The following is a 13,353-nucleotide window of genomic DNA, read 5'->3' on the forward strand; positions in this document are numbered from 1 at the left end:
AGCCAGTTAAAATGGAAAGAATTTCGAAAATATGATTGGCATTGAGATGGAGTAAACGAGCAGACGTCAAAAGTGACTAAAAGGGTGACGGGCTGTGGGGCAAACAACTCTTGTTGGCAAATGAAATGAGTTGCTTACAACAAAATGCATTCACATATTTCACACATTCCATGTGCATCCATAGAAAACAACTCTTCTGATTTAACATTTTACTTTGACGAACACAACTTGACCTGATTACCAACGCATTCCTCATTTAAGCCCATCAATCGATGATGAACGAGGAATTTTTACGACTCAAATATTCTTATATTTACTTTACAATTACAAATTTAAGCGTAAACTTTAGTTTTGCCTAAAATCATTTAGAAAATGGTTCATTTTGCAGAGTAAACTTTTCTTCTCATAAATTAAGTATACGCCCTGGGCTCATGCGAAAAAGTTTCTCTTTCTTCGAGACTAAAATAGCTACCTCAAATTTGTAAGCTATTATAGGAATATTAATTTGAAACAAAATTCAAACCGTTAAAAAAGAATTTAAAATAAATCAATATTGATGCAACAGTTGTGTTAATAATCGCCCCCTTTATTGTCTTGTCATTTTCATTGTTTCACCAACTTCATGAGTTGCTCAATTGAACAGTTTATATTGTTTGTCGACAACAAAAAAGCCGCCAATCATTGGGCACATCGCACACGTCCATCAAGTATTATGAAATTGATATGACCTCAGTGTTGTCGCTCGATCGATTTACGGATTGTGCACTTATTAAGAAATAATGTAAATATGGCCAATAACTGTTTCGAACTTTGTTTGGTTTGCTCACAAACTCTTCCATTCGATATAGTAGTATGTAGTAAGTAAAAAGTGATAATGCAACTAATTAAACGAATGAATTGCAATTACGTGCAATTAACAATTGCTGCGGAATGCGTAAGATAATCATACGCTTCACTACATACTGCATAATAGAGTGCTGTTATTCCGCCTGAAGAGATTAACTGATTGAGGAAGGCGTGTCAAACTGATTGAACCACTCAATAGGTGGCTTTTGTGCCTTGAATTTACACGGATGGCATATTCAAATGATCTGATTTGAAATTAACTATTTGAATCAAAAAATATCATCAAAAATACTACATAATACAGTTCTTTTTAGTTCGATTTTTTTTTATAAAATCTGTTGAATTTTAATAAAATTAATCCTAAAAAAGCTATTATATTATGTAATTATATTACTTTGTTGATCTTTGATTTCACTAATCATTTAACATGGCAAAATGTTCTTAACTCTTAATATTATAATTTACTTACAAATAAACTAATTTTTTTTTATATTATCAATCAAATACATTTTCATTCAATAACAATATTGCTTCGAATGCATTTCTAACTTAATATTGTTATTAAAAAAAATACCTATCTAAAAATACTTCGCAGCCAGTTGATCTCTAAAACTAAAAAGTTCAGTCAAATAAGAAATTCAATTTGTTTGTTGGGTATTTACACAAAATATGCTTGTTGGGTATTTCAAATGCCACCTGCTAATTCTTTTTCATACACACACGCACACATACTCAATAAAAAGGAATTGTTTTTGCAATAAGATCGTTAGAGCGCGCATCTCGCTCTCACGGCAGCCATCTTGCTTTGCGCTCTCAGAACAAGGCAAAGCATGTCATGTAAAGCAACGACAAACAGCAACAACAATAACAACTAAAGGAAAACATTTGGGAAGTATCTTAGACTTACATATTTTTGAGACAGCCACGATGCAGTTGTTGTCGTTGTCGATTTAATAAATACGACCACTTATTAAAACACACTTTTCACTTTAACCACATTTTTCACTTTCGCACATAAAAAAAAAAGAAAAAAATACTAGCGTAAGCTGAACGCTACAATTACCGGCAAAAAAAAGATCTGGGAAGAAGCTTTGACTTTGTACATGTACATACATATGTATGTATGTACATATGTACATTTTTTTTAAGACAGCTTTAACGAGCTACCCTTGTTGCCGATGTACATACATATTTATTTAGTAATAAATACGTACACTTATTTAAGCATACACGCACACACTTATAAAGGCTTAGAGCCCTTTTCACTTTTGCCACATTTTTCACTTTCGCACATCAAAATAAAGAAAAAAAAACACCAGCGTAAGCTGAACGCAACGATTACCGGCAAAAAAAACACTGCACAAAGTAATGTCAGAATTTAATAAACAATAACAGCATGCATTAATTATGAACTTTATTTCGTGTGAAAAATTGATCGCTTTTGACACAGACGCAAGCAAAAGCAATACAAGCAAAAACATAAATAACAACAATAACAACTAGTAGCAAAAATGCGACAAAACTAACAAAAACAAAACGCAAAGCAAATGTAAAAGGGCTGACAACCGACTGAACTGCCCGTTGGCGTTGCCACCTCGTACTATTTTTGCATGACGTGCATGTGATTTGTGTGAATGCCAAATATTGCAATTCTGCCATGCATCAATAATAATTTCTCCTCTTTCGTCCTCCATCGACACACGATGTTTGCAAATAACAATCATAAATACATATTGGCAAAAAACAAATACACAAATATAACGTAAAAATGCAAACATAAGCAGCTTACACCCTGTACTGTTGCAATTAATAGAAGAGGGTATGTTATTGAGCCAAATAAAATTACACTGAACCAGCAAGAGAATGCCAATTGCCAAAGCCAAAGCCGAAGTCTGTCTTTGACCAATATTTGAGAAAAAATTTACCACTTGCCCTTTTTCAAATTTAATGGGAGAAGTTTGGACCTTCGTACGCAAGCATTTTAATTAGCATTTGCATCGTTAGAACTTTATTTACACATTCTTTTTGCCACAATTACTTTTGCCATCTAAGAGAAAGTTTCGATAAAATGCAACGCAAGAAGATTTGCGGTCAAAATGTACATAAATAAAAAGAATGTTATATATGTATACGTAAGTAAAAGTATTGTACTTTTTATGTTAATTAAAATCTCATAAGCCTCCGAGAACTTTGTCCTAAGGCTCTTTCATATTTCATACTCTTACGGCGTGTAATTGGGATGTGTCATGCATTCCGTACATTTCATGCTACGTAAGCGCAGCCAACTTAATGTGGTGACAAAATGTTTTATTCATTGATCTATGGCAATTTTGACAACGTTGTTCCATCAATTTATTTTAAAGCTGATTTGTGTATTTATTTGAGAGGGTATTCCAAATGCAGCCATTTTTTTGGTCTATAATTTTTTTTGTAATTTTAATTTTATGCTCGGCCATGTTGAAAAGTTGGCACATAAAAAAACTAAAACTATATGATGGATTCACCACTTAAGCTAAATTATTTTTATATAAATATATATTCTTGCATATGTGTGTGTGTGTGTGTGTGTGTATAAAATGTGTGTGCGTCATTTGGCTGCAATTTATGCATGTGGCATAGAGAAGTGGACATTTTGGCCGCAAGTTTCTAATGACAACGTTGTGAATTTAATTGGAAAACTTTTGTTGCAGATGGAGCGTAAGAAAAATAAATAAACAAAACTATCAATGCAGCAATTTATTCACTGCCTTTCCTTATGAATCACATACAACAAAAATACAAACAAATCAACAGCATGTGTGTGTGTGTGTGTGTGTGTGTGTGTGTGTGTGTGTGGCACAATCACCTAAAGTTGCCTCAAAGTTAAACTTCTCTCTACTTTACATTGATTCCAGAGTTTCTCGGCTCTTTGCATTTAAAATGTTCTTTATTTTTATTTTTGTTGTAAAATACAGGGAGATCTGTGCAGTGAAGGAAAAAAAAAACTTATGGGCAACGCCAAACAAAATGCAAAGCTGCAAAAAACAGCTGATGCATGTGAAGACAGTTAAGTTTTGATCGCAACGTTACATTTTACTTGTGTGTGCAATCTAATCAGCTTAATTAAACTAATTGAATCATATCTTAGAACTGTATAATTGTATTTCTAGGCAAGTTCGGTAAATTCTTTTTAAAAACAAACCATTAATGTTCCCTTATTTTTATAGATGTGCATTGGATTAAACAACGTTGATTGCAATTTTAAGCCACACTTTCAACTGCTAAGCTCTGTGTAACGTCCTTGATATTAAAGCGCAATGATTGGCATAATACCCCACGACTACGCCTGACATCTGTATCAGCTGGATGCTGCTGTGGCTTGTGACTTCACCTTGCCTCGAGTGACACAGTCGAAAACAAAGGAAGCGCCCGCGACTCGACTGTAAGTCAGTTAGTCAGTTAGTCAGTCAGTCAGTCAGTGACACAGTGAGTTGGCTCTCATATTCAATGCTTTTGAGCCGCATTCCTAATGAATAATTGAAACATTTGAAGGAAACTTTTGAAGCGCGTCAACATCAAAATGCGACCACCACTTTCTTAGCCATCAAAATGGTCCGCCCAATAACTGACGACCCACAGAATCCATCCAACTAACCACCCACGAAAAAAAAACAAAAGGCTAAGACATTTTGGCTTAGTTCGAAATTCTGGCTTTGGCAACCGCATCCACATCCACATCATGGCATCGCATCGCAAGAAACCAAATCGCAATCATATTTGCCAAAATCGCTCAAGGGCTCTTCTGCTCTCGCTTTCCCATTCTCTTCATTCTCTCTCGCTCTTTCCGTATATTACAATTGGCTCTTGCACTTGATTCGACTTTGATGTCCCTTTTGCCCGCTAAGTCTATGGCTACTCCTCCCCTTCCCTTTTGTGGTGGTAATCTGTCTGTAATCTGTGTAACTTGTCTCACAACGCTTTGGCTATTTTCAAGCTTCTAAAGTCTCAATACATAACAAATGCATTCTTTGCTACTTTCAGAATTCTTATTGCTTTCCCTTTCAGCTCAGATACTTGTTGAAATAATACCAACATTTTTCTATTTCAATCGACTAACTCAAGGAGTAGCGTATTTGTTTGCTATATTTGCCTTTCCAATGTACTTGATTACCATTCAACATTTTACAAATCCGTTCAAAATTTACAATCTTTAATTAACTGATCTTAAGGTATGACATTTTATGACAGTTCTCTAAGAAAATATATTAAATTTTTGCAATTCTGAAGAACCTTGAAAATATAAATGAAATACATTGCTATGAAATCGTATTACTCTTGTTTCTAGCTTTATATTTTGTTAATGTAACGAATTTGTTAATGAAACTTAATGATATAAGAATAAAATATCTCTTGCAAAATTTGTTATTGTTATTAAACTTAAAAATCTATAGTTCTTTCGATTCATATTTGAGATGCAAAACTATGTTCTTTAGGTACGATATAAATAATGTATTAAATGCAACCAATTAAATATATATTTAGGATAAAAATAACTATGAAACCGAATCGAGAATTTACTTCAGTTATTAGAAATGATTTCTTCGATATATTATAGAATTATTCAATTTAAAATAATAGAAAAAAAAATAATTACAAAGTTGCCAAGTGTTTGGCATTTTGTTTTTGGTATTTTGTATTTATTATAATTAAATTACGAAATTAGGTACTATATTTTATATATGTATATTCTATATTTAAACAATTTTATATATTTATATTTACTACAAATTTCTCCTTTTCTGCTTCTGCATCTAGTTGCCGCTTCTACTAAAAAGTTCAATTTAATTTAATTCTATATTTTTTATTTCATATATACATTTTTTCTATATTTTATAAATTTTATATAGTATTTATATTTACTAATTATTTCTTCTGCTCTGCTTCTGCTTCTAGTTGTTGCTTCTACTAAAAATATTTAATTTAATTTAATTCTATATTTCATATATTTTATAAATTTCATATAGTATTTATATTTCCTAATTATTTCTCCTGCTCTGTTTCTGCTTCTACTAAAAACTTTCAATTTTAATTAAATTCTATATTACATATATTTTTTTTCTATATTTTATAAATTTCATATATTTTCTAAATATTTCTTCTGCATTGAATTTAATAAGATTCTTGGTTTTACATTTGTATATTTTATATTTTTTTATTAGTATTTATATTTACTAAGTATTTCTCCTGCTCTGCTACTAAAAATGTATTATTTTATTAAATTCTATATTACATATATTTTTTTTCTATATTTTATAAATTTCATATACATATTTACTAAATATTTCTACTGCATTGAATTTAATAAGATTCTTGGTTTTACATTTGTATATTCTATATTTTATAATTTTTATTAGTTTTTATGTTTACTAATTTTTTTTCTGCTCTGCTTCTTATAGTTGTTGCTTCTACTAAAAATATTTAATTTAATTTAATATTTCATAAATTTTTTTCTATATTTTATAAATTTCATATAGTATTTATATTTCCTAATTATTTCTCCTGCTCTGTTACTGCTTCTACTAAAAACTTTCAATTTTAATTAAATTCTATATTTCATATATTTTTTTCTATATTTTATAAATTTCATATATTTACTAAAGATTTCTTCTGCATTGAATTTAATTAAATTCTTTGTTTTACATTTGTATATTTTATATTTTTTATTAGTATTTATGTTTACTAAATATTTCTCCTGCTCTGCTTCTAGTTGTCGCTTCTACGAAAAACGTTGAATCAATCCATTTGGAGTGGGATGGGACAGCAATGTGCAGTGACTGATTGAACGGGGTCTGTTGTTGTTTGGTATATCGTATGCAAACACAGACCTAATAACAACATAAATGTTTAAGCATGCGTTATGCAGGTGCTGGATCCAAAGCAGGTGTCTATAATTACTTAATTAGCCAGCTGAAGGAGGCAGCAGCAGAACAAACAAAGTGCGACACAATACCAAAGTCCAACTGGGCTGCTTCCCTCATGACAATTTCATGTTGTGTGCCGAATAATGCAGCGACGCCGCCTTCCTCCTCCCCCTCATTTTGGAGCTTATATAAACCCAAACAAATGCTTCACTTGATAAGTCGAGAGAATCGAAGACAGACGAAAAATGTTTTGGCGGAAGAAGAAGGAGCAACGAGATGTGTTCACCTTTGAGGATCTGACGCGATTTCCGATGGTCTTCTATAAAACCATTGGCGAGGATCTTTATTCGGAACGGGATAAGAATCTGTTGCGTCGCTATCTGTTGCGTTTCTATCTGATATTGGGATTCCTAAATTTCAATGCGTATGTCGTCGGGGAAATTGCGTATTTCATAGTGCACATCACATCGACAACAACGCTGCTGGAGGCAACTGCTGTGGCGCCTTGCATCGGGTTCAGTTTCATGGCCGATTTCAAGCAATTCGGTTTGACGGTGAATCGCAGGACGTTGGTCAAGCTGCTCGACGATCTCAAGGAGATCTTTCCCATGTCCAAGGAGAAACAGGAGGCGTATCATGTGGCCTACTACAACAAGCACATGAATCGTGTCATGTGGCTTTTCACTATTCTGTGCATGACTTACACCTCATCGTTCAGCTTTTATCCGGCCATCAAGTCGACCATCAAATACTATTTCATGGGCTCGGAGATCTTTGAGCGCAACTACGGCTTTCACATTTACTTTCCCTACGATGCCGAAACGGACATCACAGTCTATTGGTTCTCGTATTGGGGATTGGCCCATTGTGCCTATGTCGCTGGTGTCTCCTATGTCTGCGTCGATCTGCTGCTCATCACCACGATCACCCAGCTGACGATGCACTTCAACTACATGGCCGACACTTTGGAGGCCTACGATGGCGATGCCCACACCGAGGAGGAGAACGTCAAGTGGGCACAGAATCTCGTTGTCTATCATGCGCGGGCTTTGGAGTAAGTTCTTTGGAAAGTAGAAAGACATAACAACATATATTAATATTAAAGTAATGGTCTGCAAACAAATTATGGGAAACAAGTGTGATAGACTTCGAGTTACCCTGTCCCAAAGTGTCTTTTTTTAATAGGCAATGGATAAAAGTTATGGTTTTATTTTATTTTTATTTTTTGTACAATTTTTCACGGCAACAATTGAACAAAAATGTTGGACCTAAATTAAATCAATGCATTTTATAATTAGCTTAGATGTGACCTACATTTAAATTTGCTTTTTAGCTACATTTGAATGTCTTTGAAATTAAAGAGGCTATAATTTTATAGTTCTTATATTCTGTAGAAATAATATGGGAAAGACTAAGACTGTCTTAAAGTTTTGTAATATTTTGGCATAACAATAATTGACCAAAAAGTCTTCATTGAAATGAAATGAATGCAATTTATAATTAACTTAGATTTGAGCTGCATTTGAATTGATTCTTTAACTACATATCATTGAAGTTAAAATCTTAAAATGTGTTTCATGTCTTGCGTATTAATTAATTTTTATCGGCATAATGTGAAATTGCTTTTTAAGTTATAGATGAAGTTCTTCTTGTTAATGAAGACGATAAAGTATTTATAGCTTTTCTTTCCATTATTCAATAATATTATCATAAATTAATATAGATTTTTTTTTTAATTGTTTTCCTGCTTGTTAATCTATTGTTAATTACTATTTAGTAATAGATATTCTCATTAAATTATAGATAGTTTCTAGGCTTTTTGTAAATATACTCTAATTAATGCATTTTATCGTCTTAGAGTTATAGTTTCTAGCCTTCGTTATAATATAGAATTTTATAGCTTTACATTTATAGTTGTTTGCTCTTTTTTTTTAGTATTTTAACAAAAAGCTTCTTCTACTTGATATATACTATTCTTTAATATAAAGGCCTTAAGAGTTGTTTATTTTAAAAACTTACATTTAAATAACTGTTATTATATAATGCCTATTTGACTTTAAGTACTTTTGTGCTTTAGGTAGAATTGTAATTCAATTTCTTCAGTATTTTTAATTCATTCTTTTAATAATTCCTTTCAATAATGTCTTTATTATAATATACATCAATAAGCTATATATATATTGTAGAATTGTAGCTCAAGTTTCTTTCTTATATTAAAATAACCAAGTTTTCATAATACCTATTTTACTTTAAGCACTTTCAAGATATATATATATATGTGTGTCATATAGAATTCTAATTCAATAATAACTATTTTTTTTGCTAATATTTTCTTGTGCTTTGCAGCCTCAGCGAGGAGGTGAACAACATCTTCAGCTTCACCATTCTTTGGAACTTTATTGCTGCCTCTTTGGTGATCTGTTTCGCTGGCTTTCAGATCACCGCCTCCAATGTGGAGGACATTGTGCTCTATTTCATCTTCTTTTCGGCCTCGCTTGTGCAAGTTTTTGTGGTCTGCTATTATGGCGATGAAATGATCTCGTCGGTGAGTCGATGATGGAAAACAGTTTCAATTTATTGATTTATTTCATAATAATTGCACTCACGATTGCAGAGTTCGCGGATTGGACACTCGGCATTCAACCACAATTGGCTGCCGTGCAGCTCGAAGTACAAGCAGATTATGCGCTATATAATTATGCGTAGCCAGAAGCCCGCCTCCATCAGACCGCCCACATTTCCGCCCATATCGTTCAATACATTCATGAAGGTCATCAGCATGTCGTATCAGTTCTTTGCTCTGCTTCGAACTACCTATTATGGTTAATTATCGATCAAAATTCAATTGCGAAATGTTTTGTGTTTCAAAAAGGAAGAACTCACGAACACAAGGCTTTAGGTCATCATAATTACCATTTGCTTAATTTGTCAATAATTTGCATTGTTTGCCCAAGCCAAAGTTAGTTAAACGTGTTGACTTAATAAATAATTATATATATTTGGCTTTTATGCAATTACTTAGCCAACAAATACTTGAATGTGTAATTAGGAATTTATCCTTATTAAATAACCAAAAACCTAGAACACATTTTCACACTTTGCAATTGCCTCACGGCACGCATCGCATGAAACCTCAGAATTGTTTAACTTATTGTCATATCAGCGTTTAAGGATTGTGCAACCATCGTCGAACTTTAAGCCAAAATCGAATCGAAACTATTTGCACATGCATTAAACTATACAAATGAGTAAATGTTCAGCACATACTTAATAGAAAGTCACCGAAGGGTATTTCAAGTATTCGATAATTTACCTTTAAGCAATAAAAAATATATTATTTTGTTAAATCGTAATTTTGTTGTTATGTTTAAGAGGCACATTTTAATGTTTTCTCCGGCAATCCTCAAAATTTCAGCACAATCGGACAAACTTTAAATCATATTTACAATAATTTAAACTTAAGCAAAATCAAATATGTTAGCATGTATAATATAAAATGTTGTTGATATTTTGAAGAGCTTAAGTTGTGTAATATTTTAATGTTTTCTCCAGCAATCCTTAAAATTTCAGAACAATCGGGCAAATCTAAAATCTATGCTTTAGTTAAGAATTTTAGATTTACTATAACTATTGAGCTTTTCTTTCTGTGACTTTCCAGGCATGCATGCTTAACACACGTTGTTAAGTCTTTTATATTTTATGTCGATACAATACAGAATTGATATTGTTGATATTTTGAAGAGCTTAAGTTGAAGCGCATTTTAATATTTTCTCCTGGAATCACAAATATTCAGCTTTATACTTGAGTTAAGAATTTCATATATATAACTATTGAACCTTTCTTGCTGGTTAGGATATTTTCCAGTCGTTCATGCCGGCAACACTTGATGTTAATGTCTTTATATTTAATGTTGATACAATACGCTGCAGCTGTCAATGACAGTCTGCTTGTTGTTCTTGTAATTTTTAATTGCATATCAGCAATTTATAAATATTTACTCTCAACACACAGACACACACACACACATTCACACCGCTCTTGCCACAACTTTCGTCTGCTTTTGAATAAATCAATAAATGTCAAAAGCAATCAAAGTCCATAAAATCTGAGTGCGTATAATTGTCTCCCGTTCCTTCTCCCGTCGCTCTCTTTTAATACCAGCAACTTGGGGCGCCACAATATTTAATGACCACTGGACGGGACGTGGCAAGCTTAGTCACTTTGACATGCTATTGGTTGTATCAATAAATTGAGAACACTGAACTCAGATACGATTTCTTTCTTATTATATCATTAAAATATATATACAACCACACAATTAATCCTTAATCAAAAATAATTAGATCAAAAACTATGACTATAATTTTAAGTTAATATTATATTTTATGTTATTCAAATTGTGTTGAAACTTTTTTTAGAATTTCTTCAATTTTATCAAGTAATTGTTTGTTTTAATTAAATTGCATTGAAGCCTTTCTGAAATTTAATAAATTTTTTTAAGTAGTTTCTTTTCTTTCCGAATGTTTTTTATAAAAATTGATTTGGTCAAGCACGAACTCTACTGCCTTAAAGTTGAAATTAAAAAAAAAAAACAATTTTATTATTTTTCATTCTTAAACATAAATTTAAGCAAACAAAACAACTTCAAATATATAATTTCCTTATCTAATTTTAATTTTGGGTTATACCAATATATGTATATCTAAAATTCAGAGTGCAATTTATGTAATATTAAACAAAAAAAAAAGGAAATTTATATCCATAAACCAAGAATAAAAGTTCAATGTGAAGCAGTAAAAATGTGAAGAAATTTTTTATTGTGTTGAAATTTTTACGAATTTTGAAAAAATTTAAATAATTTTGTTTCCCCTACTTTTAATTTGTTATAGTCTTCCAAATGTATGTTCTTCAAAATATGATATATACATTTATTGCAGATTTGCTGATAGATCATCATATTTGTAAATTATTTCCTATAAAGACTAATTTCGGAATGTCTATAATTATTGAATTTCTCGTTTATGGAAACTTATTTTTTAAAATCTATAGATATTTCCTATTCATATCCTTATGCCTTTCATTATATAGATCATCATCATAAATATTTGTAACTAATTTCCCTTACTCATTTTTGAATATGCATAAATATTTAATAATCAATTTCTAATCTATAAATATTTCCTATTGAATTACCTTTTGCCTTATTTTTATAGAGCGTATCTTGGCGTCGTCTCCAAACAATAGTATAATTGTTATTGAATAATAATATTGTAATACATAGGTTATTGCGTTGTTTTCATTTGTGAATGGCGGCGACATGTCAACACAGAAAAAAAGGCGTAGATAATTTGTATGTTTTGTGACAAAACACAAAAACAAATCGAATGCGAAAGAGAGAGAGAGAAATAATGAATGAATATATAAGCTAGAGGTGATGAAGATAAGTGTGATGAGGATTGATGCCACACATCCCTGCTTGGCTTAGCTTAATGGTTTGGTTAACACACACATACACACACATACAGAGAAAGAGTCACACACGCATAACCCATTCCCAACTGGATCCATTAAAAACTTGAAAATTATATGTAGTACTTCAAACCGAATTTGTAGTAAAATGTTGTTAGCTAAGTAGTTGACGTCAATGTTGTTGCTACTGCCTGCTGGCTTGGTTTGCTTTTTGTCCTTTTTGGCGGTTTCAAGTTTGTTGCATGACAGCCACAAACACCACACACACACACACACACACACACTAAGACACTCGCACACACACACACTCATCATACATAGTTGAGGGTCCCAAATGTGCCACTAATTTGTGGGCATGTGTAATGCCTGAGACAGACTTTTTATGACCAAGCAACCAACCGACCTTACTTTCAGTTCCAGTTGTGGAATCATCTCCTTCAAAGCATCATCTTATATATGTAAGTAGAAGTAGAAGTAGACGACACGTGTGTGCCACTGACAGTTATTATCAATTTGAGGTACAGTTGAGCACAAGCTGCAAGAGTAGCTAAAAAAAAAAAAGCTAACATTTTGTTTTTCTTCTTGTGTGTAGCACGTGTTTAATGCATATGCACATACATATGTGTACATATGTTTATAATTTTCTTTTTAATCGCATTTGGCTGCTAATTTTGATCGTCCGGATCGACAAATGGAATATCGAGTTCCTCAAGCTGAATGTCGCCATGAACATCGTCGTCATCACCTTCCTCCTCCTCTTCCCCCTCGTCGACGCTGTCCTCCTCTTCCCCATCGTCGTCGCTGTCCTCCTCTTCGTCATCTGACACACTCTCCGGCTGAACCCCATGCCAGCTAGGCGGTTGGTCGCACAGTTCCAGCCAGCAAATTAGTTTCTGTCGCTTGTCTTTTGGTTCGCCGCTTTCATCATTGTCATCCTCCTTATTGAGGTGCGGCGGCACCACATTGGTTAAAGTCGTCAAGATGGGCTTAGTTTCCTCAGCATTGTCGTCCTTCTTGGGTTCACATTCGGATGGTTCTTCCGTCGACTTCAAAATATTATCAGACATTTTGAAATCAAAAAAAAAAAGTGCAACCAAAATAAAACTGAAGCAAATTCGTCGCAGACTCAAAGACGTC

The 13,353-nt window shown here is 32.6% G+C and overlaps 1 protein-coding gene and 1 long non-coding RNA gene across 3 annotated transcripts in view; one reads left to right on the forward strand and one right to left on the reverse strand.

The window, feature by feature from the left end:
* The first annotated feature begins 4,065 nt into the window (after positions 1 to 4,065).
* Positions 4,066 to 10,104, forward strand: LOC133848155 (putative odorant receptor 92a). Of its 2 annotated transcripts, XM_062283598.1 has the most exons (4): positions 4,066 to 4,267; positions 6,593 to 7,800; positions 9,093 to 9,291; positions 9,361 to 10,104. In XM_062283598.1, the coding sequence occupies exons 2-4, from the start codon at positions 6,992 to 6,994 to the stop codon at positions 9,571 to 9,573; spliced, it is 1,221 nt and encodes a 406-aa protein (XP_062139582.1). In that variant the 5' UTR covers positions 4,066 to 4,267; positions 6,593 to 6,991; the 3' UTR covers positions 9,574 to 10,104. The 2 variants fall into 2 exon arrangements, with proteins under 2 accessions (XP_062139582.1, XP_062139583.1); XM_062283599.1 differs by lacking the exon at positions 4,066 to 4,267 and having other exon boundaries at positions 6,573 to 7,800.
* Positions 7,301 to 13,353, reverse strand: part of LOC133848159 (uncharacterized) — a 41,186-nt gene continuing 35,133 nt past the window's right edge. The window contains exons 3-4 of the long non-coding RNA XR_009895227.1: positions 7,451 to 7,807; positions 7,301 to 7,392 (exon numbers count right to left, since the gene is read on the reverse strand). This is a non-coding gene — a long non-coding RNA (uncharacterized LOC133848159). The remainder of the gene's footprint in view (positions 7,393 to 7,450; positions 7,808 to 13,353) is intronic.

This window comes from Drosophila sulfurigaster, chromosome X (genome assembly GCF_023558435.1).
Source record: "Drosophila sulfurigaster albostrigata strain 15112-1811.04 chromosome X, ASM2355843v2, whole genome shotgun sequence".
Taxonomy (NCBI): domain Eukaryota; kingdom Metazoa; phylum Arthropoda; class Insecta; order Diptera; family Drosophilidae; genus Drosophila; species Drosophila sulfurigaster.